Raw genomic sequence first — 25759 nt, forward strand, 5'->3', positions numbered from 1 at the left:
AATAATTATTTTAAAATAATTATAAAAAAAGAGCTTAAACATTAAACTTCGGAATTGAAAGAAAAAAAAAATTCATTTAATGTTTAGATAAAAAAGTTGAAATAATATTTATTGAAAGTTGATACCTTCAAACTCAATTCACTTGAACTCAAATATTTAAAAAGCCTGTTGTTTTAAATGTTATTAAATTTTAGATATTATTAAAGTACATATAAATTTACAATGGTATAAACAGACCATGTAACAAAGGAGTGCACTCAGCTATTGATAATAGCATTAGAAAAATTTTAAAGTGCTAAATTCAACACATAATAACTTTTCAAAAACACATTTTTAACAATTTGAATTTTAAAACTAACCAGTCTTAGAATAAATAAAATAGCATAAGTCAAATTACAAAGTACACATTGACAAAACAAAAAAACAAAAAACACTTTAAAACAAGAAATTGCAGACCAGAACTGTTTTTGTATAGAAGTCGTCTATAAATTACGCTATGCAAAAAAAGGCTAGTGATTATGCAACTATATTTATCAAAAATTAAATATATCTTTGGAGATTATTTGTCAGTTTAGTCACTAAATTTATACAACTGAATCAAACTACTAGCACAATACTTCAGTAGGAGTGTAAAAAAAAATATATGTATATTCCACTTCCTCAATGCCTCAATGGATTTAACTCAGTTGATGAATGTAACTACAATGTGACTAGGGCCATCTCAGTCAATTTAAGCACACGTTGATTATCATTATTTTTGATTGATTTTATTATATATTTTGAAGGGAAAGGTTCAAAACTGTCAAGATTTATTATAAAAACTTGATATAAACTTTTGTGTTACCTAACTGTATATTTGACTTTATAGGTAAACAATGAATAAACAATTTCATTTTAACGATTCATTAAATAATTCAAGCATGAAAACATAAAGAAAACTTTTTTGCAATTTAAAATTAAAATAGATCAAAACAAATAATTAGACAAACAAGGACAAAAAAAAAATTATAAAAAAATTGATATTTTAGTTTTCAAACCTCTTTGATTAAGCCCATCAAAATATCAGTAGCTAATGTCCTTTCATGTGCTTCGTCGAGTAATATTACACCATATCTGTCTAATAGAGGGTCAGTCATTGCTTCTCGAAGCAACATACCATCAGTCATGTATCTATAATTATAATCATTTATGCACTGCCAGAAAACAAGTCTTTACTTTGCTATAAAAACACCAAATTTTAAAAGCCAAGGTAAACATGTAACCAAGTAAGCCTTATCTTAATAGTTTAAAATTCTCAAAATAAATTCATTAAAATAAAAATAAATTCATTCATGAAAATGAAATAAATTTACTTCATTACTGTCCTAGCACTTGAGCAATCTTCAAATCGAATTGAATAGCCAACTTCCTGTCCAAGAGTAACATCCATCTCATCAGCTACTCTCTGAGCAACACTCATTGCTGCAACTCTGCGTGGCTGTGTGCAACAAACATGTTTACGTCGACCCATTGACACAAGATCAAGGCACCACTGAGGAATCTTAAAAAAAAATATCAGTAAAAAAAAATCTGAATAAATATTTTAAAAAGTTGAGCTTAATTTTTTCAGAAACCACAAAATTGTTGTTATATAATTGTCGAAGGATATACAAAAAAAAATGTCCCAGTAAAATAGAGTAGTATCAAGGATACAAATGCCATAAAGTTTCTTCTACTAGCCTTTTGTATTTTTATATTAAATACATATTTTTAAGCAACCAAAATTACTAAATAACCTTAAATCTAGTGGAATTGCAGTACAAACTAAAATCAATATATAAAAGTAAAATTAAAAAAAAGAAAATATTGGATTATTGTTTTCCTCTAACAGTAACAAGCTAATAATATCAGCTTATTCAGGTATTGTTAGGTAGCTTCATAAAAAATTAATTGCAATTATTGATTTTATTGAGTTATAAAACCAATAATCAAATTAACATAAAACAATCAAATTATTGAGAGAGAGAGTTATATGTTCTGTTATATTACAATATAATTTTAACTAATTATTAAAATCATGAACCATCTTGATTTTTGTATTTATCATTATACAGAAAGGAGTATATTTTAAAAATTTTGTTCAAATTAACTTAACATAAGATTTTTGAACATAGATTATTAAATTTAAAAACACCTACAAAGATAATTTGAGATTTTTTCAAAATTTTACAAATTAGTACACATGCAAAAAAACTGCAAAACTGTGAGATAAAGTAAAATGAGATAAAAGAAAATGATAAACGAACAAAAGAAATTTTAAAATCTTTTTTAAATTGATAAGTTATTAAATTTAAAGGGATCGCCAAGTGCTAAGTCAAGTTGAATTCATATCTTAAATAAACCTTGAAATTAAGATTAGACTTAATTAAACTTAATAAAACAAATTACTTGAGATATTAACAAAAAAACTTTTCATTTATGCCATACCATTTTTCTGGAAGGAATGTTAAGACTTGTTGATTTTTTCTTTCAAAAGAAATCTGGTCTGATTAAAGTGTTTATCTTTGACACTAATAAAAATAAGTAATATAGTTTAAGTTGCAGATGTGTTACTAAATTCATAGATAGTAAGACAAAACAGATTTTTTCTGCATTTTCTGCTCTTAAAAATCATGACGCACAAAATGTATATCTGTAGGGTTGCATAAATGTAACCCCCATCAATAGTATTTGCCGAAGGCCTAGAAAAAAAAATGGCAAAGAATGAAGCAGCTTCTTCTATTCAGTCACTGCAATGGACCGGACTGTTTCCATTTGCAAAGCAGCATTTCTTGCTATGTATGGGGTAAAAGAATCAAGACATTAAAAAAAGTTTTTAACTTTACTGTTCTCATTGAAGATGGCCGGGGCAAACACTAAAACCATATAAAAATTGATTAAAATAATCAGAGATCATGTTTGTGATCACATTAGACTGTTTCTTGCACATAAAAGCCACTACAACCAGTTAAAAAATAAACACAAATAATATCTGGATTTATCTCTGGCTGTGACAGAAATGTATCATCTATTTTTAAAGGCAAATCCAGATCTTATACCAAATGATTGTAAATACTGGCTTTACCACGACTTTTTTAACTTCAAATTTAATATTAAATTTGGATTTCCAAGGAGTGACATGTGATAATTGTGCAAAATTTCAGGCACAAATTAAAGCAGCTGAATCTATTAATGATATGGTTCTTGTAAACGAACTAAAATTTTAACATGAGCTTCAAATAAGGAAAACAGATGTGTTTAATGTGCAAACCAACAAACCAAAGAAGACTGCAGTGAATTGTTTGGACTTCCTCTTAACTGGCATTTGACAAGACTTCCTCTTAACTGGCATTTGACAAGACTTCCTCTTAACTGGCATTTGACAAGAGTTTTGTAAGCTTCAACTTTGGATTCACAACACGTGCATTCATGACAATGTAAATGAACCTGCTCACATTTATCTGTATGCTGAACATTTTGCAGCTCAAAGGGTCCAAATGAAGTCATTTCATGTCTGGACCATTACATTTCTGGTCCTCCAGCTACAACAATAAAGATTATAATCTTCAGGAACAGCTGTTTTTCACAGAATAAAAACTGTTATATCTTTGCCTACCTACATATAAGAATGTTGCTATAACACAAGCTTATGTAAAGTATCCTTTTCCAGGACATAGCCAAATGCCTTGTGATCAGAATTTCGGATGCATTGAAAAAAGGTAATTTTACCTTCACAGTGAGTATCACTTGTAAAGAATACAGATACCAGCAAACCATTTAATGTTGTGAATTTGGAACATCCCTTTACAGACAACATGATTGAAGATGGAACCCTAGTTGTAAAAGTACTTGACTTTAAAAAAGCTTATGATCCCTTGATAAAACCAGTAACTGAAATTAGTGAGTTTAGTGGAGCAAAATTTGAACGAGGAAAAGTACCACTAAGTGGAATTTCAATGACATGAAAATTTTCTGATGTCATAAAAACATTCAAATTTGGTAAAAAAAAAAATTTTCTTTCTCAACATTTGCTTAAATGAATTAAAATATGTTAAAATTTTGAATTTTTAAATGATTATTTCTTAAATTTTTAATTGCGGATTTGCAACTTCAAATTACTTTTTATTTAAAAAAAATTAGAGAGTAACAAATAAAAAAATTAAGTTAATTTATTTACTTAATTTTTTTATTTGTTACTCGCTAACTTTAATTCATTAAAAGTTTATTATTTCGTTAACAATTTTGTTATGAAAGCAAAGATTATTTTTCAAACATTATTTATTAAAATTATATCGTTGCATATATTGTTTATAAAAATAATGCTGCAATTTAACTTGCATTATAAAAAAAAGTTTGACTTACATTTTGTGCAAATTTTGATGCAGCCGTTTACTTAAAATTTAATTTTGAGTAAAAATAAAATGTTTAGGAAGGAAAACTGAAAAAACAATTGGGGTAAAAATAGACTGATTTTTTTCAAGAACAAATAAAATTTACATATTGAAAAATATTTTTAAATAAATTTTACAGTTAAGTTAAACCCAAGCATAAACTTTAATTTTAATAAACTTAAATATATTTTTTAAATCAAAATTAAATAATACATTTTTAAAATCTAAATTAAGTTATATATTTATTTTTTATCAGAATAAAATTATATATTTTTATTAAATTAGTTTTAAATTAAATCATATACTCTTTAATTAAATCATAGTATTATGATATTTGCTTCAAGCTTAAAGTATTATCATTTTTATTCGAAAAAATCAATCATCACATTAAAATAAAACCAAAATAAATTTTTAATTTTATTTGAGCTTTTTTCATTAGTAAATAGTGCTTATATCTAATATAATTGTCATTCAAACTTTTGTAACAAATATTTTTACATAAACGCCATTCAAAAATTAATGTGATTTTTTTTTAATTAATTACTTCTCTTATCCTACCGCTCATAGAATATTTTAAAAGATAAAAAATAATAAAAAGTCACTTAACCAAAAACATTTACTGCTTATGTAAAATTACTTAAGGCATATGTAAATCGCTGTACACATAATACTTTAAAACAAGGCCTTGTTAAAAAGCGTTATGCTGTTTGCCTTTTACATACAAACTGGCAATTTTATCTACACCTTAAACCATTTATGTTGTGCCAAAACTCTCATTAATTTTATTATTTAAATTGTCTTTTGATATAGTTTAAGGGGTATTTATAAAAAAATTAATAAAAAATACTAAAGCATAAACTTTTTTATACTTGAAAATTCCAAAACTAAGTTAAAAAAATAAAATGCCTTAAAATTGAACTTTTCAACGTACTTAATTTAAAGTTTAAATTTTAAACTTTTCATTTTTAATAAGTAAAATTTTAAAGAAAAAAGTTTTGAAGAAAAAATTTTAAAATAATGACTTAAAGTGTAAAAATTTTAATTTAATTTTTTACTTTTTATGGAAATATTTTTACTAAAGAAATTATTTTTTACTTAGAATTTACAAACTAATAATTCATTAAGTAAAAACGTTTAAGTCTCTGCATTATAGATTAAAATGTATGAATGCAAAGATAAAACTTCATTTTTTTAATTAAGAAGCAGAGAAACATTTTTTTTAAAGGGATCCCAAACTTCAGAGACATGATGTGTTCATATTAAAGAGAATGACAAAAAAAAAAATTTAGGCTATACTTTTTTGATTAAAACAAACATACTGAGAAAAACATTTTTATTTTAGTCAAACTTGCCTTCTCCCTTTTGTTGTAGACAAAAAAGTCAGCATAATATACGCCGCAATCTACAGACTTGATATATTGTTCAAGCGCGTTTTATTCCTAAAAGTTTCAGAATATGACATCATTGATTTTTTTTGTTTATGTAAAAGATCAATTATGTAAACAAAAAAAAATTGATGACATCATGTACTTAAACTATTTGGAATAAAACACGCCTGAATAAATTATCTAGTCTGTAGATTACGGCATATATTATGCTAACTTTTTGGCCTACAACAAAACAGAGAAGGCGAGCTTTGACTAAAATAAAAAAATTAGTTTTTCTTGGTGTGCATTTATTCTTTTGTTTAAATCAAAAAAATTTATCCCAAATATTTTTTTTTTATTATTCTCTTTAATATGAACACAAAATGTCTCTGAGGTTTGGGATCCCTTTGAAGAAAATTCACTTTACAAATTAAATTAAAATTTTTTCTTTCTGATTATTTGAAATTTTTTGACTCAATATTTGGAAAAGTTCTTTTGACATTTTTATTTTTATTTATGAACTTTTGAATTATTATTATGAATTTACATTATTTACAAGTTTTATTTATGAACAAAAATTATATTTACAAATATATGCTTGTTAACTTGTGGAATCTATCTATAAATTTTTATAATCTTTGTAAAAAATATTTTATTAAACAATTATAAAATATTTTTTATACACTTTTCTGCTACGTAAAGAAATCTTGTAACAAAGCCTGTATATATTTTTTTTTTTTTTTGTTATTTCACCTCCCCAAGGCCTAGAAGGCCACTACAGATGAGGAGGCTACTTAATTGTGGTTATAACCCTCTCTCAACTCTATAACTCCGAAACACGAACCTTGACGAACAAGGCCGCTGCGCGGAGAAACAAGTTGAGCGCGGTACTACCAGGGACGTGGTGGGGATCGAACTCAGAACCTCTTGCTTATGAAGCGAGCGCTCTACCACTACACCACTACCGCATTCTGCTCGACATCCTTTATTATATACATACATAAATACATCAGGGTGTAAACTAGCCCTGTGGGGCCCCATTAAATGTGGTATTCCCAAATGTTAAAAAAATTTAAATTCCCAATTTAAATTTGAAAAATCCCATTCTCCAAACAAAGTTTGCCAAATCAAAGTTTAATAACAATTCTAAAAATTATTGAAAATTGGTTATTTTTAAAAACTAATAGAAAAATAACATAAAAAACTCTAATTTATTAATTGTGTAAAACTTAAAATAAAATCGCCATTATTAGTATACTACGCGATTGCATAACTGCAAAAATGTCTCTTTAAAAAACTTCTTTAGAATTAGGATTTTCTCAGCAATTTTAGGGATTTTCTCTGCAACTAGCTTGTAAAATTCATTTCTCAAAATTTGCAAATATAGTTTTTAATGTGTTCTAACAACAGCAAATATTATATAAAAAAGTTAGCAAGAAATAAAGTAAAATCTAAAAAAATAACAAACTTGTTTGGTTTAACAACAAACAATACTAGAAATTTAAAACGACATTAGTTGTTGTTTTTGCTGAGAATTTGCAATTGTAACTTTATTTTGCTATGTGATCTATGTATAAAGAAAATTATTATTAATTATAAAAATGAACTCTATAAATGAATTTAACTCTATAAATAAACTCAATAAATATGATATATGAAATTTATGAGCTTGTGTTGATCATTTTCAAACCTTTTCTATGTTTCTATTTTTAAAACATTTCTTTTGAAAACACAATTTATTACATGATGGTGTAAAGGTTTGTCTATAAAGGATGTCGAGCAGAATTTAAATAATAATTAGAAGTAGAAGATCATTATCTTTCTTCCGCAGAGATTTTGATTGAACATAAATCGCTATATTATTTTAAAAACTGCCATTAATTGCCCACCATTAAAAAAGAAAAATATATTCAAAAGAATACTCTTAAAATAAAAGCGGCAATGATAAATTAAGATTAAAAATAAATCAAATATATTATTCTTATTAATAATCAATTAATATACAATGATTATTTTATAATATAAAAATATATAATTCTTAATATATCTTTGGAAATCAGAGCTTAACTTGCCGTGTCGTTGTGAAACTACGGCTAATTTTTTGTTGATTTCATATTTATCGTATTTTATTCTATTTTTCACGCTGTCCAATCAACGTATACAGCCATGCAGTGGAGTAGAAGAAAGAATATAAGAAAAGGATCCCACGCATTCCCGGAATACATTTTAATCTCAGGGAGTGGTATTGGGAAATATTTTGACTAATTCCCAATTTCGTCAAAACGCTGTATTAAATTTATTCCTGGTTAACACCCTGAACATAGATACATACATAAATATACACACACATATACATCAGCCCTCGGAATTAGGGTTGGCATTCCTGACCTTACAGCCGATATGTATATATATATATATATATATGTATGTACAGGGTGTTAGCTAGCCCAATGGTGCCGCGTTTAATGCGGAATTCCCAATGGGCTTAAAATTCAATGACCTTTTTTTTTTTTTTTAAGTGTTTTTTTGAGTTTTTTAGGATCTTTTCTATAAATTCCCAACATTTTCTGGAACAACAACAATAAAAATTCCCAATACGGCAAAAACGCGGTATAAAATTTATTTCTAGCTAACGCCCTGATGTGTGTGTGTGTGTGTGTATATATATATATATATATATATATATATATATATATATATATATATATATATATATATATATATATATATATATATATATACAGTGGTGGCCAAAAGTATGGAAACTTTTCAAAAATGCTTTTTATCTATTTATAAAAAATGCAACACTTCCTACATATTATGCATATGTTTATTGAAGTTGTAATACAACTTTTTAATAAAATAAAACATTTTTTTTTATTAACATATACAAAAAACATTAAATTTTTAAATTAGGCCTGGTCATAAGTATGGAAACTTATGACCATTTTAAATGTTCCCTTGCAAACAATAATCTACCCATCTTATTTTTCTTAGAAATTAACGGTTTTTTGACAGTCACTCTTCCAAATAAGCCCGCATCATTTAACTTTCTACGAACTGTCCTGTCAGATAATAAAACTCCATGCTGTTCCAAGATTTCTTCTTTTATATCCTTTGATGACTTTCTAGGATCTTTTGTAGAAGTATTTTTTATAACTTTATCCAATCTTTTTGTCAGATAATAAAACTCCATGCTGTTCCAAGATTTCTTCTTTTATATCCTTTGATGACTTTCTAGGATCTTTTGTAGAAGTATTTTTTATAACTTTATACGATCTTTTTGTCATTTTTCTTGGTCTTCCAGGTTTCTTTTCACTTCCACAGTTCTCCTTTCTTTGAATTTTTTAATAATTTTTGAAACTGTACCTTTTGGAACTTGAAAATTTCGAGAAATATCAATTGGTTTATTACCGGTTTTTAAAATTTTATTGGTTTATTATTGGTTTTTAAAACACTCAACTATTTTATTATTAATATCACTAGAATAATATTATCGCGGTGCCATACTGATTAATATAAAAGTAAACTATGATGAACTAACAAAGATGTCAATTTTAACACGTTTTAATTCTAAATGATAAGATTTGTTTATGTTTAGTGACAAGTTTGAACAAGTTTCCATACTTTTGTCCAATCGAAATTAAGAAATATTAGTATGTAATAAAATGTCTTTGAAAAGACAAGTTCAAACTTGTAGTATATATAAAGTAGACTATTGCAAGTACACTCGGGTTAAATAATTTTGGTTTTATTTAATACAAATTTAAAAAAATGTAATTTTAAAAAAGTTTCCATACTGTATATATATATCTATATCTATATATATATATATATATATATATATATATATATATATATATATATATATATATATATATACACACATACACATATACATATATATATATATATATATATATTTTATGTATATGTATATGTATATGTATATATGTATATGTGTATGTGTATATATATCTCTATATATATATATATATATATATATATATATATATATATATATATATATATATATATATATATATATATCTATATATCTATATATCTATATATATATATATATATATATATATATATATATATATATATATATATATATATATATGTATATATATATATATATATATATATATATACATGTATATATATATATATATATATATATATATATATATTTATATATATATATATATACATATATATATATATATATATATACATATTTATATATATGTATATGTGTATATGTATGTGCACATATATATATGTGTGTATATATATATATGTGTGTATATATATATGTATATATATATGAACATATATATATATACCTATATATACAGGGCTCGAAATAAGCGCCAGAAATCGGGCATTGTCCGGCACATGTCCGGTAAAAAACCACATCTATCAGTTATTTTATCCAACCCATATATTATGTGCATTTAATTTTTAATCAATTTAGTTGTTCCAAAATTGTTAATAAATTCAGTATTGTATATAAATTTTATTTTTTTAACTTTTTTTTATACAAAACAAAATTGAAGTTGAATACACGGCTACGTTAATAAAATGTCATTTTTTAAAAGACACAAGAGCATTACATTTTTTTGAATTAAACTTATTTATATTATTTATATTAAAATGTTGCAATTGATTTAAATTTACAGTTCAGTATTCATTTTTTTTTTTGTTAGATGGCTTTTATAAATCTCAAACAAATATTTTAACTTTTAAAACCCCTTTTATTTATTTTATTAATTATTTATTTTTATTATTTATTTTATAAAAATTTTAATGTAATAGTTATTTTAATGCTTATAGAAACCAGTACTTTTTATTACACTATTAAATTTGAGTAGTTACGTAATGTTTGTTTTTGCGCTAAAAATTTTGCTCTGTTAAAAGTGTTTATAAAATTAATCCTAGAAAAAGTTTGAAAAGATTTATAAAAACATACATACTTATATAAACGTAATTTCATATAATATTCTTTGATAATTAAATAAAATGGGTTTATTGGAGGGTTGGCAAAAACCCAACCCCACTGGGTTTTTGGGTGGGTCTTTAGGTTTTTACTAAAGCTTGGTATAAATCTTTAACAACAAAGTTTTATAAGTTATTTAAAAGCTATTTTTCATCTTTTATAGTTATATTGTCTTATACAAAAGCTTAATAATCAGATCGCATTTTTTTCTTATATAAAGCTATTTTTAAATTGAGTTATCTTTCTAGTTAAATTTAAAATATAAGTAGATTTTAGGTCTTCATTTGACATTAACATGTCAAAGTATCAATCAGAGGGAAGAAATTAGGCTAGTGGAAGAATTAGGAATCTGACCATATTAAGTGATCAACCAAATTGAGTAATAGGTAATTATTGCAAAGAAAGTATAATTAAAAAAAATATAGAGAGAGTAAAGATCCATTTTGATAAATCTAGAAGAAAGAAAAAGGATGCGCTAATGATTCCGCAGAAGTATTAAGCAATATATCAGTTTTAGAGTCAAGGCAATCTACATCTGCAGCTTCAAACTAGTCTAACCAATTGGAAAATAATGATCAAGATCATTAAAGCTTTATTAGTGATTCTTCTTATTCATCAATTGTTTATTCAACTGCAATGACGATGCAATGGCAAACATCCATTTCTAAATATAGATGAAAAAATTTTCTTTTAAGTTTTCTACTCATAATTTTACTTACTTACTTAGAAAAAACATTGGATAGAAGGCAAGAAGAAAAACCTGAGGAATGGTTGAATGAAGTCTATCCTGAATTTATGCCAGGCTACGAAACACTTAAACTAAAAAAAGATTTGTTACCCAACATATTTATTCAATAATAAAAAGCACAAAACCAAACTTATGCATTTAATATATTTACATTGTAATTTTTGTATTTAATAATTTTGTATTTTTAATATATATTTAATTATGTATTTAATAATTACATAATTTATGTATTTAATATATTTACGTAATAATTTATGTATTTAATAATTTACAAAGCATAGTATAGTAACTTTTAAAAAACATAATGTAAATATATCTTCTTTTTCAAATTTTAGTTTTTTGAGCTTACATTTTTTCTTTTTTTTTAAGATTTCTTTTTGTTAGATAATTTATCTTACAAATTGCGTTGTCAATTTGAAAATACAAAATATTTTATGCGTAGTCAGGAATAGCATTTGATTGCATTTTTTTAGTTTTTATCTGACATGTCTGGCAAATTTGAGTCTTTATCGGACAAATTGTCCGGTACAAAAAAGTTAATTATTTTGAGCCCTGTATATATATCAGGGATGAACCCAGACCTGTTTTAGTGCCACTGGAGCGATATGAGCACCCCAAAAAAAAAAGCCCAAAAATTATTTTATCTTTTAATTTTTCTTTTGCTTTTTTATTAAAAATAGAAAAAAAAAAAACTTTGAATTTAAATGCAGTAGTATACAAGTAATTTTCAGCTTGTTTTAGCTGATTCAGTTTTTCTTCAGGACAATAAAATGAATTAAAAAGCAATTGCTTTTTTCGCGTAATTATGTGACGTAACTGTCATTCGGTTACTAACTGAATGTTTTAATAATGAATGTCGCTACGAAATTAAATTTTAAAACTTGTTTTGAAATTTAATAACAATGGAATGTATAAAAAGTTCGCTATTTTGTAGTCTACAAAAAAATCTAACAAATTGTAGATTAAACAATTTTAAATTAAAATGACACAAATTTAATTTTTGAATGAATGATCTTTTAATGTTTAACTTTCAATTTTAGTTTGCACAAGGAAAACGAAAAAACAAAACGTAAACTTTTCCAGAAAGTTTTGTCCATTTCCCATATACTTTTTAAGTAATATAAAAATAACGATTATAATAACTAAATAAAAGTTTTATTAAGATCTAGTTATTTTTAAACTTCAATGTTCTTAATGTTTAAAAAAACCCATAGTAACTTATTTATTAAATTTATAATTTTTTAATTATACTTAATAAATAAATGAAATATATATTATAAAATAAAATATGGTTTTTAATTGCAATTATCTTTAATTAAAATTTTTAATGAAATTTAAATTAAAAGGCACCTTAGAAATGCTTAGAAAATTATTAACCTTTAGTAAAAGTTAAATAAACAGATTTGCTAATATTTAAATCAAAATTTTATTGTTTTTAATTCGAATAGTTATTTGAATACAAGAAACGTAAAACTATTTTGTTAAATATACAAATATTATGCGATTGTAAATATATTATGTAATTTTAACATTGATTAAAAATTGTTTAAAGTATTTAAACATTTAATTACTAATTATTTAAAACATTAACAACTACTAATATTGAATTTACTAAAATATAGTTAATAAGTGTTTAAAATACTTTAAACAATTTTTAATAATCATTTACAAACAGTGTGGTTGAATTCTTAAGTAAAATAGTTTTTTAACGTAACATGGTTACATCCACAAAACTTTTGAGTTAAATTTTTTAAACTTCTTTCTTTTTTTCCTTAAAAATAGTAAAATTAAATTAAATTGAAGAAGTTAACATTTAAAAATAAGTCCCTAATATTATAAAAAATATTTGACATGTTTAAAAATATGTCAACCTGGATATTTAAAGAAGCAAAATTATACAAAAATAAATATTTTTTTTATAGAACTATAATAATATTGAACACATAGAGGACAGAAAAAAACACTTTTAAAAATTATTGTTTTGAGAACCACATTTATCTACATAGACTTTATGGTTATCTATAATGTATTAATACACTGTAAAACAACAACAAACAACCAAAGAAAAAATTGAAGCACTTTATGACTAACTCCTAATCAAAAATTCTGATTCTGATCAAAAAATTAAAATTTAACAGTTTCATAATTCAAAAATAACAAGTTTCCAACTTGGACTTATATTTCCCAATATTTGTGTATTTTTGTTAACTGTTAATACCTGAGTGGTTTTTCCACTGCCAGTTTCACCAACCAAGACAATACACTGATTTTCTTTTGTAATCTTTAAAAAATCATCTCTATATTCCCATACTGGAAGCTGTAGTCTTCGCTTAAGTATAGCATAAAAACGTTCGCTAAATGGTTTTTGTGTGAACGGATTTATTTTTGGGCACGTTTCTTTAAGACTTGTAATTGCCATCTGGGGAGGAAGCTGGAGACTAAGAAAAAAGAAAAAAATTGTAGGTGCATCATGATATAATAAGTAAATTACATATAAACAAACATATAAAGGAATTAAAGCCATCAGTCGTCCTATTTTTTGTGTCTAATTTTCAGAATTAAAAAAAAAAGGTCATTTTGTCTTCCGAAACCCAAAGTATATATTGAAAACCTATTTTTATATTAAAGTAAATTAATCAAATTCTTTGATTATTCAAATATGTGATAACACCCCATTAAAAAGATTAACTATTATTTACAGGTTTCACCATTGAGTTTGAAGAGAGAATTTGCATTTCATTCAACAGCATAAACTTTGAACCAATGTTTGTCTGCATACTGTTAGCCTCAGCTGTTCACAATGGTCATAATGGTAGTCATAAAAAATAATCATTAAAAAATGGACATTTAAAAAATGTAAACAATAGATATGTAAAAAATGGACATGTAAAATGGACATAAAAAACATGGATGTGGACATGAAACACGGTCATGGACATGAAAAACATGGACATGGACATGAAAAACATGGACATGGACATGAAAAACAATTGTCATGTAAAATGAACATAAAAAATTGGCATGTAAAAAATGGACATGTAAAAAATGGACAAGTAAAATTTACATACAAATCAAAAAATGAATAATAGGTGCAAATTTTTTGTGTATGTCAACTCTTTTTACAATTTCAAGACTTTACAATATAGATAACATGCAGAGTTAATTATGCAGAGATAATTATGCAGAGACAAAAAAAATACTTAATGTCATTTGCTCAGAAAAAATCAACAGCCCAAAATTTAATGACTTTTAATACTTCTTTTTTATATACTTACGAGCTTTTTAGAAGCTTAGAAGTTATTTGTAACAGTCTAAAAAATACTGTTATGATTGTCTAAAAAATAAAAAATTATAGAAAATTCTTTGTAATAAGTACTCTTAAGCTACTTTAAAGTTTAAACATACTTTTCATTACTTTTTACTTTTAATGAATTAATTTACCATTAATTTGCGAATTATATAATAATCTTTTAAGTGCTAGACTATGTATATTTGATGCAATTTCTCATTGAAAATATGTTGAATAAAATAATTTTAACTAAAGTTATTTACTGCGAACAATTATCGCATTACTGTCTACATTCCTTTATAGATGAATGGCAACTCTCTCACTGAGTTCTCTTTTTTATGTCTTCTTGGATAATTGTTCACTATTGACCTCTCATGGAAAACATATATATAATCGATTGTTAAATTAGCATCAGCTAAGAATGCTGCTCTTCATGGTGCTCGCCATTTTCTTAATCTTGATTTCATTCTTTACCTCTAAAAATCTCTTATTCACCCCTGTTTCAGGTTTGGCCAGAAAGGCATGCAATTTTATGCCATAATAAACAAATACTATTTGATTTTGAAAACTTGATCACAGCTGTTAATATGTTTTGAAAATTTGTATACATTTTAAAAATGCGCTGAAAAATGAACTCGACTATGAAGAAACTTAAAAAAAAATAACTTATCATAAAAGAAGCAAATAAATCTAAGCAAAAAAAAAAAATTACAAAAAAAAATAAATAACTTAACTAAAACTAAAATAAAAAAAGTTAAAACTTAACGAAAATAAATAATGAACTATAACGATAAGATTATTTAAACTAGGTTTGAAATAAATAACTTTGAATCGTTTATCTTTAATAATGTTTTTATAATATAATATTTTGTGAAACCCTATTTAATAAAAGTAACAACTAATGATTGTTTAATAAATGCACACATTTAAAAGTTGAAAAAAAGATTCTTAACAATTCTTCGCAAGTAACATTAAAAAACAAAATATAAATCATTTATTTAAAAAATTAATAAAATTATTTTTTTAATTTAAAGACATACTTATAAATATAAAAAATATGTGATACTCATTAATATACTTATAAAAAATCTCTCCCAAATCTTCAAATTGCACTTCTTTTCTCTTCTACAAATACTATCATGGCCAATGCTCAAAGAGCTATTATTTTTTGTTTTATCTTATTCTCAGAAGCTATTATCTCTTGTTCCTTCAACCAAAACTCATTCTCACTTAGTAAAATTTTACGTGGTAAAAAAAAACAGCATTTACTAAAATAACTAAAAGTTTTGAAATAAATGATTTTAAAATGAATTTTTATGAATTACTAAAAACTTTTTTAAAAAAAAAATCATAATAAAAATATAAATTGATAGTTATTAGAATTTTAAGGAGAAGTTTAATAATAAAACAATGTCTTCAATGCATCATCACAAATATTGTTTCTCTAACTTTAAATCTAGAAAGCATTCAAGCTGAATAAATTGCATTGGGTTTGTTAAAAAATAAAGCTTGACTGCATTTCAAAAAAGCCACTATTTTCTTTATCTACTGGCAAAAACCCATTGGTTATAACTGTTAGATACCTTAGTAAAAAAGATAAACCAAACATCATTAAAACAAAAATCCATAGAGATAATAAAGAAACTTCAGGTCATAATGGAACTTCTATTAACAAAACCAAACATTTTATACCTACTCTTTGGAAAGGACTAGGGAACAAGAGTGTGATAGAAACTAAGATAATTGATAAATTGAATCATCTTAAGGACTCTATGTCTCATTTTTATAATGTAGAAAAGGTAATTTATAAATGTTAAAAAAAAGAATGTTTTTACATTGTTATAAATATATTATATGTAAATAGAGAAACCCAGACAGTGATTAAAGTCTTGTGGTATCCTTAAGCTTAGCATTGATTAAAATGAGAAAATTTAGGGAGTGTGCATATATTTGGGTAAGGTTTGGCATTAAAACTTAATGGCTTTAACGCAACTCATGGTACTGTTATCATGTGCTAATAATAAATCTGCTTATTATTAACATTAATATCACAGTAGTAATTATAACAGTAACAACAATAATAACAAAAGTAGAATTAATAGACTATGACAATTGAAAAAAAAAATCCATCATGTAGTACAATAACAGAAAATGTTGTACTAAATTTTGTTTTATTGTGCAAAATTCCAGTTTTTAAAGTTGTTTTTTTATTTCTAGTATTGTTAAATCTATTTTTTATCTATTAGACGCAACTGTAAGATATAAATTTAACTTATTAATAGGTATGTGAGATAAAATTTTAAATTCATTTATAAATAATCATTTTTTTATAATCAATCAAAACATTTATAAATCAATCAAAACATTTATAAATTTTTATAATCAATCAAAACATTTATAAATAATCAAACACTAGATTGTTATATATCATTGGAAAAACCTTGAAAACAATATTTTAATGGTGAAAAAATTATCAAAATCAAATAATTCTACAAGAAGTTATAGTACTTTAAGAAACAAATTTTTGATATGTAGATTTGTTGAAGAAACCGTGACCAAATTATAGGGTTTTTCTAATTTACAACATCATAACTTTGTCAATTCTTATCAAAATTCATAAAACTTTATATTAAAAGAAAGGTCTTAAAAAGGAGAAGGAGAAAAAGAGAATAAGAAAATAAAGACATTTGTGGGGTGTTAAAAGATCATCTATTACACCCTTTATTATATTCAAAATCTAGATTTTTTTATATAAAAGTTAAAATATTTTAATACTTAAAAAAAATCTATGTTGATAAAAATTTCTAAAAAAATAACACAGAAAAAAATATTCATATCATGCCACTTTTAAAATTACTGAAGTGTGGCACAAAATTTGGACATAGAAAACAATTCCATTCACGTCGGATTTACGCGTACCTATTATTAAAGACATAAAATCCATGTATAACATATTTAATAACAATGCCATAAAAAGATTTTACCAATTTAAAAAACCTAATAAAATCCTATTATTGTTTAAAAACTAACTTATGGTTTTAATGGAAAGAGAGTTTAATTTTTTGGGCATAGTGAGCTTTAGTAAAAACTGAAAAATTAATTTTTAAACCTTGCATGCAAACCAGATTTAAAAAAACATTTTTATTGAAACATACATTAGTATTTAACTAATAGTAAAGGATCATGATCTTTGATCATGTAATATACTAGATCAAACTAGGCAGCCTCTTTGGTTAACGGTGATGTAGAGGGTAAGTTTTTAAACATATATATACATTTAGTATCTATATTTATATCTAAATCTATCTATCTATATACATACATATATATTTATTTATATATATATATATATATATATATATATATATATATATATATATATATATATATATATATATATATATATATATATATATATATATATATATATATGGTTAAATCGTATTTTATGTACGTAAACTAATAAAGTTAAAAGCGCAACTTTGCGTATTTAAAAGAAAACGCACAATTAATGCATAATTATGCAACAATTGTTAAAATATGTTTAAAATCCATTTCTTTGAGTACTTCTAAGTTAAAAATTATGCAAACTCTTTTGTTTAAAAATATTCCAAAAACAAAAGAACTTCTTAATTACTTTTTATTACGCAATGAAAAAGTTTCTCTTTTTACTTTTTTGTTTACGTACATAAAATACAAGTCAACCATATATATATATATATATATATATATATATATATATATATATATATATATATATATATATATATATATATATATATATATATATATATATAAATATATATATATATATATATATATATATATATATATATATATATATATATATATATATAAATATATATATATATATATATATATATATATATATATATATTTTTATATATATATATATATATATATATATTTATCTATATATATATATATATCTATATATACATATATATATATATATATATGTATATATATATATATATATATATATATATATATATATATATATATATTTATATATTTATATATAAACTGCTATTATTAAGTTATCATATATGATATGGTGTGATATAAATTGCAATATTCAATAGGCCTCAAATTTTTATATTTATTTACAAACCAATAGTTTAAAAATAAACTTATAGGATTTGTCTTTCAACCCAATTTTTTTGTTATTGTTGTTGTTGTTTTTTGACTGATTTTTGCATTAATTAATTTTCAGAATATTTCGATACCTGTTCGATAAGACCTGTTTTCGCATTTCCTCTTCTCTGCTACGTTTTGACGAAGATCCGTCGACATCTAGTCTTCTTTTACGATCAGACATTATGAATAATTTTTAAAAACTGAATAGATCTATATATAAATCTTTGAAGTATTGCTTTAAATTGATCTAGTTTAATGGATACCAGAGAACCATGTGGTGTAGTCATAAACTCGAGAGATCCGCTGATATCGTGATAAGGTAAAACGATATACTTCATTTATTGCATTTGCCGGCACCGAAAAATCATAAAAAGTGTTTTTGACAAAGAGATGTAAGATTTTGATTAAGAAATGAAAGTTTAAGAAATAATTTTGAGTTTGTTTATCAGTTTTTAAAAGCTTATTCTCTTACACTTTAACGAAAAAGTTTTTCAAAGTCATTGTAATGAAAATGCAAAAGTCGGGTAAACTTTTAAACTTTACAAAAGCCTTTATAATACCGGAAAATAAAGTAAACAAAAAAATACTTTAAAGTATTTTTTTGATTAAAGCATTTTAACTTTTTCAGTTCTTCCCCATGCAATATTAGCATAATTTAAATAACTATGAATAAATGAGTAATAAAGTTGAGTTTTTTTACTTAAATATGTTCTGGCTTTATATAAAACTCCAATATTTTTAGAAGTTTTTGTACCAATAAAGTCAGTATTGATTTTTCTCGAAAACAAACTCCGTTTGGGCTAACGGAGGAGCGTTAATCACCTTGTACGAAAAAAATTACTAGATTGGCATACAGCAGCATTAGATACAGCAGCGTCTTATAGGGTAGGTTAGGGTAATATGAGCATTTTGGTAATATGAGTATATTTAAAGATTTCTAAGATGTAAGAAGTGAAGTTAAAGTTGCTTTGTATATTTCGAATCGACTTTATGTGGTCATAACAGGAATCAGTACAATTAGTGTAAATTTACATGCAATAATTAGCGGCTATCATCTAATTAAAACGCTGTTAAATTTTTTGCGTTTTAAAAATAGTACTATTACGGATGAATGAATCTGTAGCGCGAAATTTTCGTGCTAAAATAATAAAATTAATTTTTTCATAAAGAAAAATATGTTAGCTAAAAATCCAATCCATTTTTGTTTGAAAAACAATACATAAAAACATTTAGTTTTGACTTTATTTAAAGATGCCATTTTTGTGTAATATGAGCATGCTTGAATTACCCAGTGTTTTTCAAAGAAATTACCTAGTTTAAAGTCCTAAAATAGCAGTGGCTTTTTAAATAAAAACAAAACATAGTAAAAAATTTTAATATTTTAAAACTAAATATTTTTCTGTAATTTAAATTTAAAAATTTGAATTTTTTTCGTTTTAAGGTTTGAGTTAATAAAATTGAAAAAATAACAAAATAATTTTTTTTTTTGCGGAAAACATAGCAGTTCGACAAAAAGTGGCTTAAAATTTGATCTTTCACTGATAAGTTTTGTTAGTAATCAATCATTATATTACAAAAATTAGTTCTAATTGTCAGGTTCTTTATTTTTTTTACTTAATTAATGTTACTTTTTTGAGCTAATTTAAGTGCTCCTATTACCAAGTGGTCTAGGTAATATGAACACTTTTGCTACTTTTTAAAAAACCTCTGTGTTTTTTTAAAAACATTTTGGGTGCCCAGATATCTAAGTGGATCATAAGTAGGGATCCCTAAAAATTATTTATTCGCAAAAGTTTTGGATCTAGCTTAATTATTTTTGAAAATATTCTAACTTTCGCTTAAAGTGCTCATATTACACTAATCTACCCTATCGAAAATCAAATGTAATATTTGTACAAATTGCAACAAAAACAATTTCCTTTGGAAAATTATTAATAATTTGAATAATTATATTGACTTTGAAAGTCCATTAACGATTGCAACTCTACAATTCTTTTGTACTTCCGCACAAAGGAATTCTTGTGTGAATGCATATAAAAGTTGTAGCGCTAACTTGCAAAAGAGAAGATTCAGGAGAAAAAACGAATAGCTTAACACTTTTCAGGTTATACAGTTATTAATAATATGCTAAGAAAATTTGAAAGTTGAGCTTCTAAAGGAGATTGAAGAAAGAGAGAGAGGAAATAGTAGCTAAACTTCTGAAAATTAAAAAATTTTTTTCATCAAACCAAAACAATATGCATATTCAACAAACTGTAGAAAATAATAAAAACGATGAAAGAAAAGATGAAAACAATAACACTGAAAATGAGGTAGCCTGCTTCGATCCTTTAAATAGAATTCGCGAAGTTGAAAGTGTTGAATCTACAATGCGTTACAATGAACTTGACACAGGTACTCCAATTTTCACCATCTTTAATGACACCTCTAACATCTGCTAAACAAAAAATTTACTTTTTAGGCATTTAATATTATTTTACTATAAATTGTCACTTTATATTACACTCATTACATACACTTATTATTTTTTTATTAAGCTTATGTTTATCATGATTTTTTTTTCCTAGATACCATTCTGCATAAAGACCCTGCATTATGACTATTACAGTTAAAGGAAAATGAACGTATGATGTATTTAAACAAGAGGTATACTTTTTTTCAAAATAAAGACTCTAATTTTGAATCTTCGAAACGGTTGTTCAAAAACCAGTATAGATATTATTCGGTTAAATATTTTCAAAAAGTGATGAATAATGGCGAAAAGTGTGACCGAAAATGGTTAAGTTTTCTGAATCCATTGGATGTGTATTTTTCTATATTTGCAAATTGTTTTCAACCGATTACAACAATGTATTTTTCAAAAGTGGTTTTTACAATTGGGAAAAAGCTGAACAAACTATTTTTGGCCACGAAAACAGTTAGGAACTTATTCAATGTATGCTTAAGTTGATAGAATTCATAAAACAAAATACTCATTCAATGAGTATATGGTAAGCCAGATTAAAGGCAAGATTAATTATTGGGCTGCGATCTTAAATGGAATAGTAGCAGTTATTTGTTTTTTAGTCTGAAGAGCATTTCGAGGCTTTAATGAAGTTATAAGATTCCAAATAACGGAAATTACTTAGGCGTGTTAGAACAGTTGACTCAATTTGGTCCAGGTTTAAAGCAATACTTTTGCAAATAAAGGCAAAGGTAGTATCTTATTTGTCTAAAACTATTTGTGAAGAGCTAATTGGTATTATGTCTCAAAAGATTTTAACGCACATTATTATTGAAATAAAAAAGTAAAATACTGGGGACTTATCGTAGATTCTACGCCTGATATTTCTCATGTGGATCAACTTTCTGTGATATTTCGTTATTATCTAAATGGCCATGTGTATGAGCAATTTTTTTGTTTTCTACAAATTAAAAGCCACCAAGGTAAATCCTTGATTTCTGACATTTTATATCTACTGGAAAAATATGATACTGATATAAGCAATTGTCGTGGACAGGCATACAACAATGCAAGCAATATGTCTGGTAAATATTCTAGATTACATGCACGTTTAAAAGAGTGGAGTAAGTTACCTTTTTATACTTCCTGCGCAGGACATTTTTTAAATTTAGTAGGGCAATGCAGTCTCGGTGAGTGCATTAACTCTATCAACTCTTTTGGCGTTCTGCAGAGTTTGTATTCATTTTTTGTAGCTTAAAAACACAGATGGGTTTTATTGAAAGGAAAGCATGCAACACTCAAGCGTCTATCAGATACACAATGGTCATGTTGGTCAGATGCTTCAAAAAGTTAAGTATAAAATTTTGATGGGGTTCATGGAGCGTTATGTCATATAGCTGAGGATAGAGAAAAAAAGTCTGATACTCGAAGCTCTGTGCTTATTAAATAAGATCACTAAGCTAGAGTTTGCATTTATGGTTATACTTTGGCATCACATACTTATGAGGTTTAATGAAGTTAGCAAATTTCTTCAAAAAGTTGTTTCAGATTTGCATACAGAAAGCAGTATGTTACTTTCACTAATTGACTTTGTAAAAAATTTACAAAACGACTTTACAAGATTTGAGAATGAATCGAAAAAAATTAGCTCGTTTATTGAAAAAGGCTATTTTCATAAAAACAAAAGAAAAGAAATTAAAAAATTGAGCAACGGAGAAAACCAAGTTGATACTTTAAATATATCTGACAAGTTTCGAGTGAATACTTTTTTTGTCATTATTGACAAACTTGTGACACAAATAACTATAAGAAGCGATGGTTACAGCTACATAAATAAGTTATTTGAACTTCTGTCAAAGCTGTTAACTATTAGTATCATGGAATTGCAAGTTTGCGCAAAAAAAATTGTAGAAGTATACTCAAAAAGGATTTAGAAGATAGTTTCATTTTTGAACTAGAACAATTTGTATCATTATTAAAGTTGTATCCTCCTGGTTTTTTTTTCTCATAATAAAAGATAAATCTGAATCTAAAAACACATTGATTCCTCTGCATGTTTTAAATTGGATTGTTGAAACCGATATTATCGATGTATTACTGAATCGTTATGTAGCATATCATTTGTTTCTAACTATTCCCATAACAAATTGCGAAGCTGAGAGATCATTCTCTGCTCTTAAAAGAGTAAGGAACCTACACAGATCAAAAAAGCTCCATAGTCGTTTAAGTAATATAAACTATTGAATGAAAATTGTTAGAAACAATGGATTTCAACGATATGATAGCTGAGTTTGCGGAAAAGAAAAGCAGAAAGAAATCACTTAACTTAATTCAATAAAATAAATATTAAGTCTTAACTTTAATAAATATCAGCGATGGCTTTTTCAAGAAAGCCATTATTTTACTCATTTTCATCGTTGCCCATGAAAAGCAGCCTCCTACTTTAAAATAGCCCCGGGCCCTGAAAAGTCTTAATCCGTCACTGATTGAACCTCATGTATTTAATTGAGTTTTCTTTCTCTGGTTAGATGAGATAAATGTCGCTTTATGCGAGCGCTGGCCATAAGTTCCCGACAAGAAACTTCAATGTTGGCTATATACAAATGCAATTGCACATTGATCATATATTTTTCTAAACTAAATAAACAATCAGAAAGATTTAGAACTGAAGTTAAAAATTAATGAACTTCATAAAGTAAAACTCATACAAGTTAAAATTAATGAATTTCATGGAAAAAAAAACATACTTTTTTTATTTATTCAATAGAAAATGTTTGTTTGTCAAAAGATTTCAAAGCATATAAAATTAAAAGATAATCTGAAAAGACTAATTGATAATAATTGAATATGTTGAGGATAGGTTTTCACTCCAATGTCCAACGTGCCGCGTTTGCGACAGGACAACCTGTCCCATTCTTGTCTTTAGAAGATAAACAATTTTTTACTTAAACCATCAACTGATAATATGTAACATTATATGTAACATTATATATATATATATATATATATATATATATATATATATATATATATATATATATATATATATATATATATATATATATATATATATATATATATATATATATATATATATATATATATATATATATATATATATATGTATATATATATATATATATATAGATTTACTGTTGTTTGACAGTGCTTTGCAATAAACTATTTATACTCACTAGTGTCTAACACAAGTGAGTATAAACACTTCAAACAAACTGTTTGAAAAAAAATACTTTAGTTCTTTAAAAAGACGTCGCAATTTCAAACAAGTTCCAATAAACTTTATTTTTTTCATCTGGACCACAATGGTAATCCATATGCTTACCACTTTCGTTTATAGAATGAAGTTGGTGAAGTCAAAGTATGGCTATAATGCTTATACATGGACCGCCAACGGAAATTTAACAAAAGAGAATTTTGGTTCAGATTTATTTATGACTCTGCTTAATATAGATGACGCAACAACACTGCAAAGATAACCCTATTAAAATTAAGAACAGTAAGAACTCAACAATTTTTTAAAACTATATTAAAAATAGTCTAATTAAATTAAGTTATAGAATTCAAATATTTCTTTTAACTAAATCGGTTCCTTGTGCCACACAGTTTGATGATCTGAATTTTATTCGTGGCACAACTAGACTATTATTCATGGTTTAGTGCAATTTTTACACTAATCAAACTGCTTTTTGGAAAAAAAACTTTTGAATGTCAGCATCTAGTAGGTTTAATTCTAAAAATATGTATATAATACCTGAAAAAAGTTGGTTTGTTATCCAAACATAATCCAAAGCTGGTATTAATACCTCAACAACCAAAAACATTTTTTTTTAAATTTTTTTTTGTAATTAGTTTACACAAATCAATTCCACTAACGTTTTCATATTTTAGTAGCATTTTAACACTTTATTTTGCCCTATTACACTCTGTTTACACTCTATTTACACGCTATTCAAGTTGATATAGCCTTTTGCTATTTATTTGCTAGATAGTTGTTGCAAATGTAGATTTATTAAGTGATGCATTTTGTTTAGATGCATAAATGCATTTCTCTAGAATTTGTAAAGAACTAAAATAGACGCTGTTAACGTTCAACTAACTAATAATAAATAATAAATTTCTTTCAAAAAAACAAAAACGAAAAGAATGCTGAGGAGAAAATGCCAGTAGAAATATTTTTAAATTCAATAAAAATAATAAATTACTTTTTTTAATATCATTCTTTTTATATATTGTTTTTACAATTATTATTATTTTTATTGTTATTATTATTCATATTAATATTATTTTTGTTTTTATTTTTATTATTATTGTTATTA

At 24.9% G+C, this 25759-nt stretch overlaps 1 protein-coding gene across 2 annotated transcripts in view; it reads right to left on the reverse strand.

Moving 5' to 3' along the window:
* Nucleotides 1-19505, reverse strand: part of LOC136071874 (putative pre-mRNA-splicing factor ATP-dependent RNA helicase PRP1) — a 42696-nt gene extending 23191 nt beyond the window's left edge. Inside the window, exons 1-4 of one of the 2 annotated variants that reach the window (XR_010638547.1) lie at nucleotides 19069-19317; nucleotides 13748-13967; nucleotides 1353-1540; nucleotides 1038-1170 (exon numbers count right to left, since the gene is read on the reverse strand). Coding sequence is in view for 1 of the 2 variants with exons in the window: in XM_065797429.1 (XP_065653501.1) it covers nucleotides 1038-1170; nucleotides 1353-1540; nucleotides 13748-13967; nucleotides 19069-19160 (633 nt within the window). In the remaining variant the exon portion in view is untranslated. Of the gene's footprint in view, nucleotides 1-1037; nucleotides 1171-1352; nucleotides 1541-13747; nucleotides 13968-19068 lie in introns of both variants that reach the window. The other variant, XM_065797429.1, reaches the window with a different exon arrangement.
* Nucleotides 19506-25759: the final 6254 nt, after the last annotated feature.

The sequence above is a fragment of the Hydra vulgaris genome, chromosome 05, assembly GCF_038396675.1.
Source record: "Hydra vulgaris chromosome 05, alternate assembly HydraT2T_AEP".
NCBI lineage: Eukaryota > Metazoa > Cnidaria > Hydrozoa > Anthoathecata > Hydridae > Hydra > Hydra vulgaris.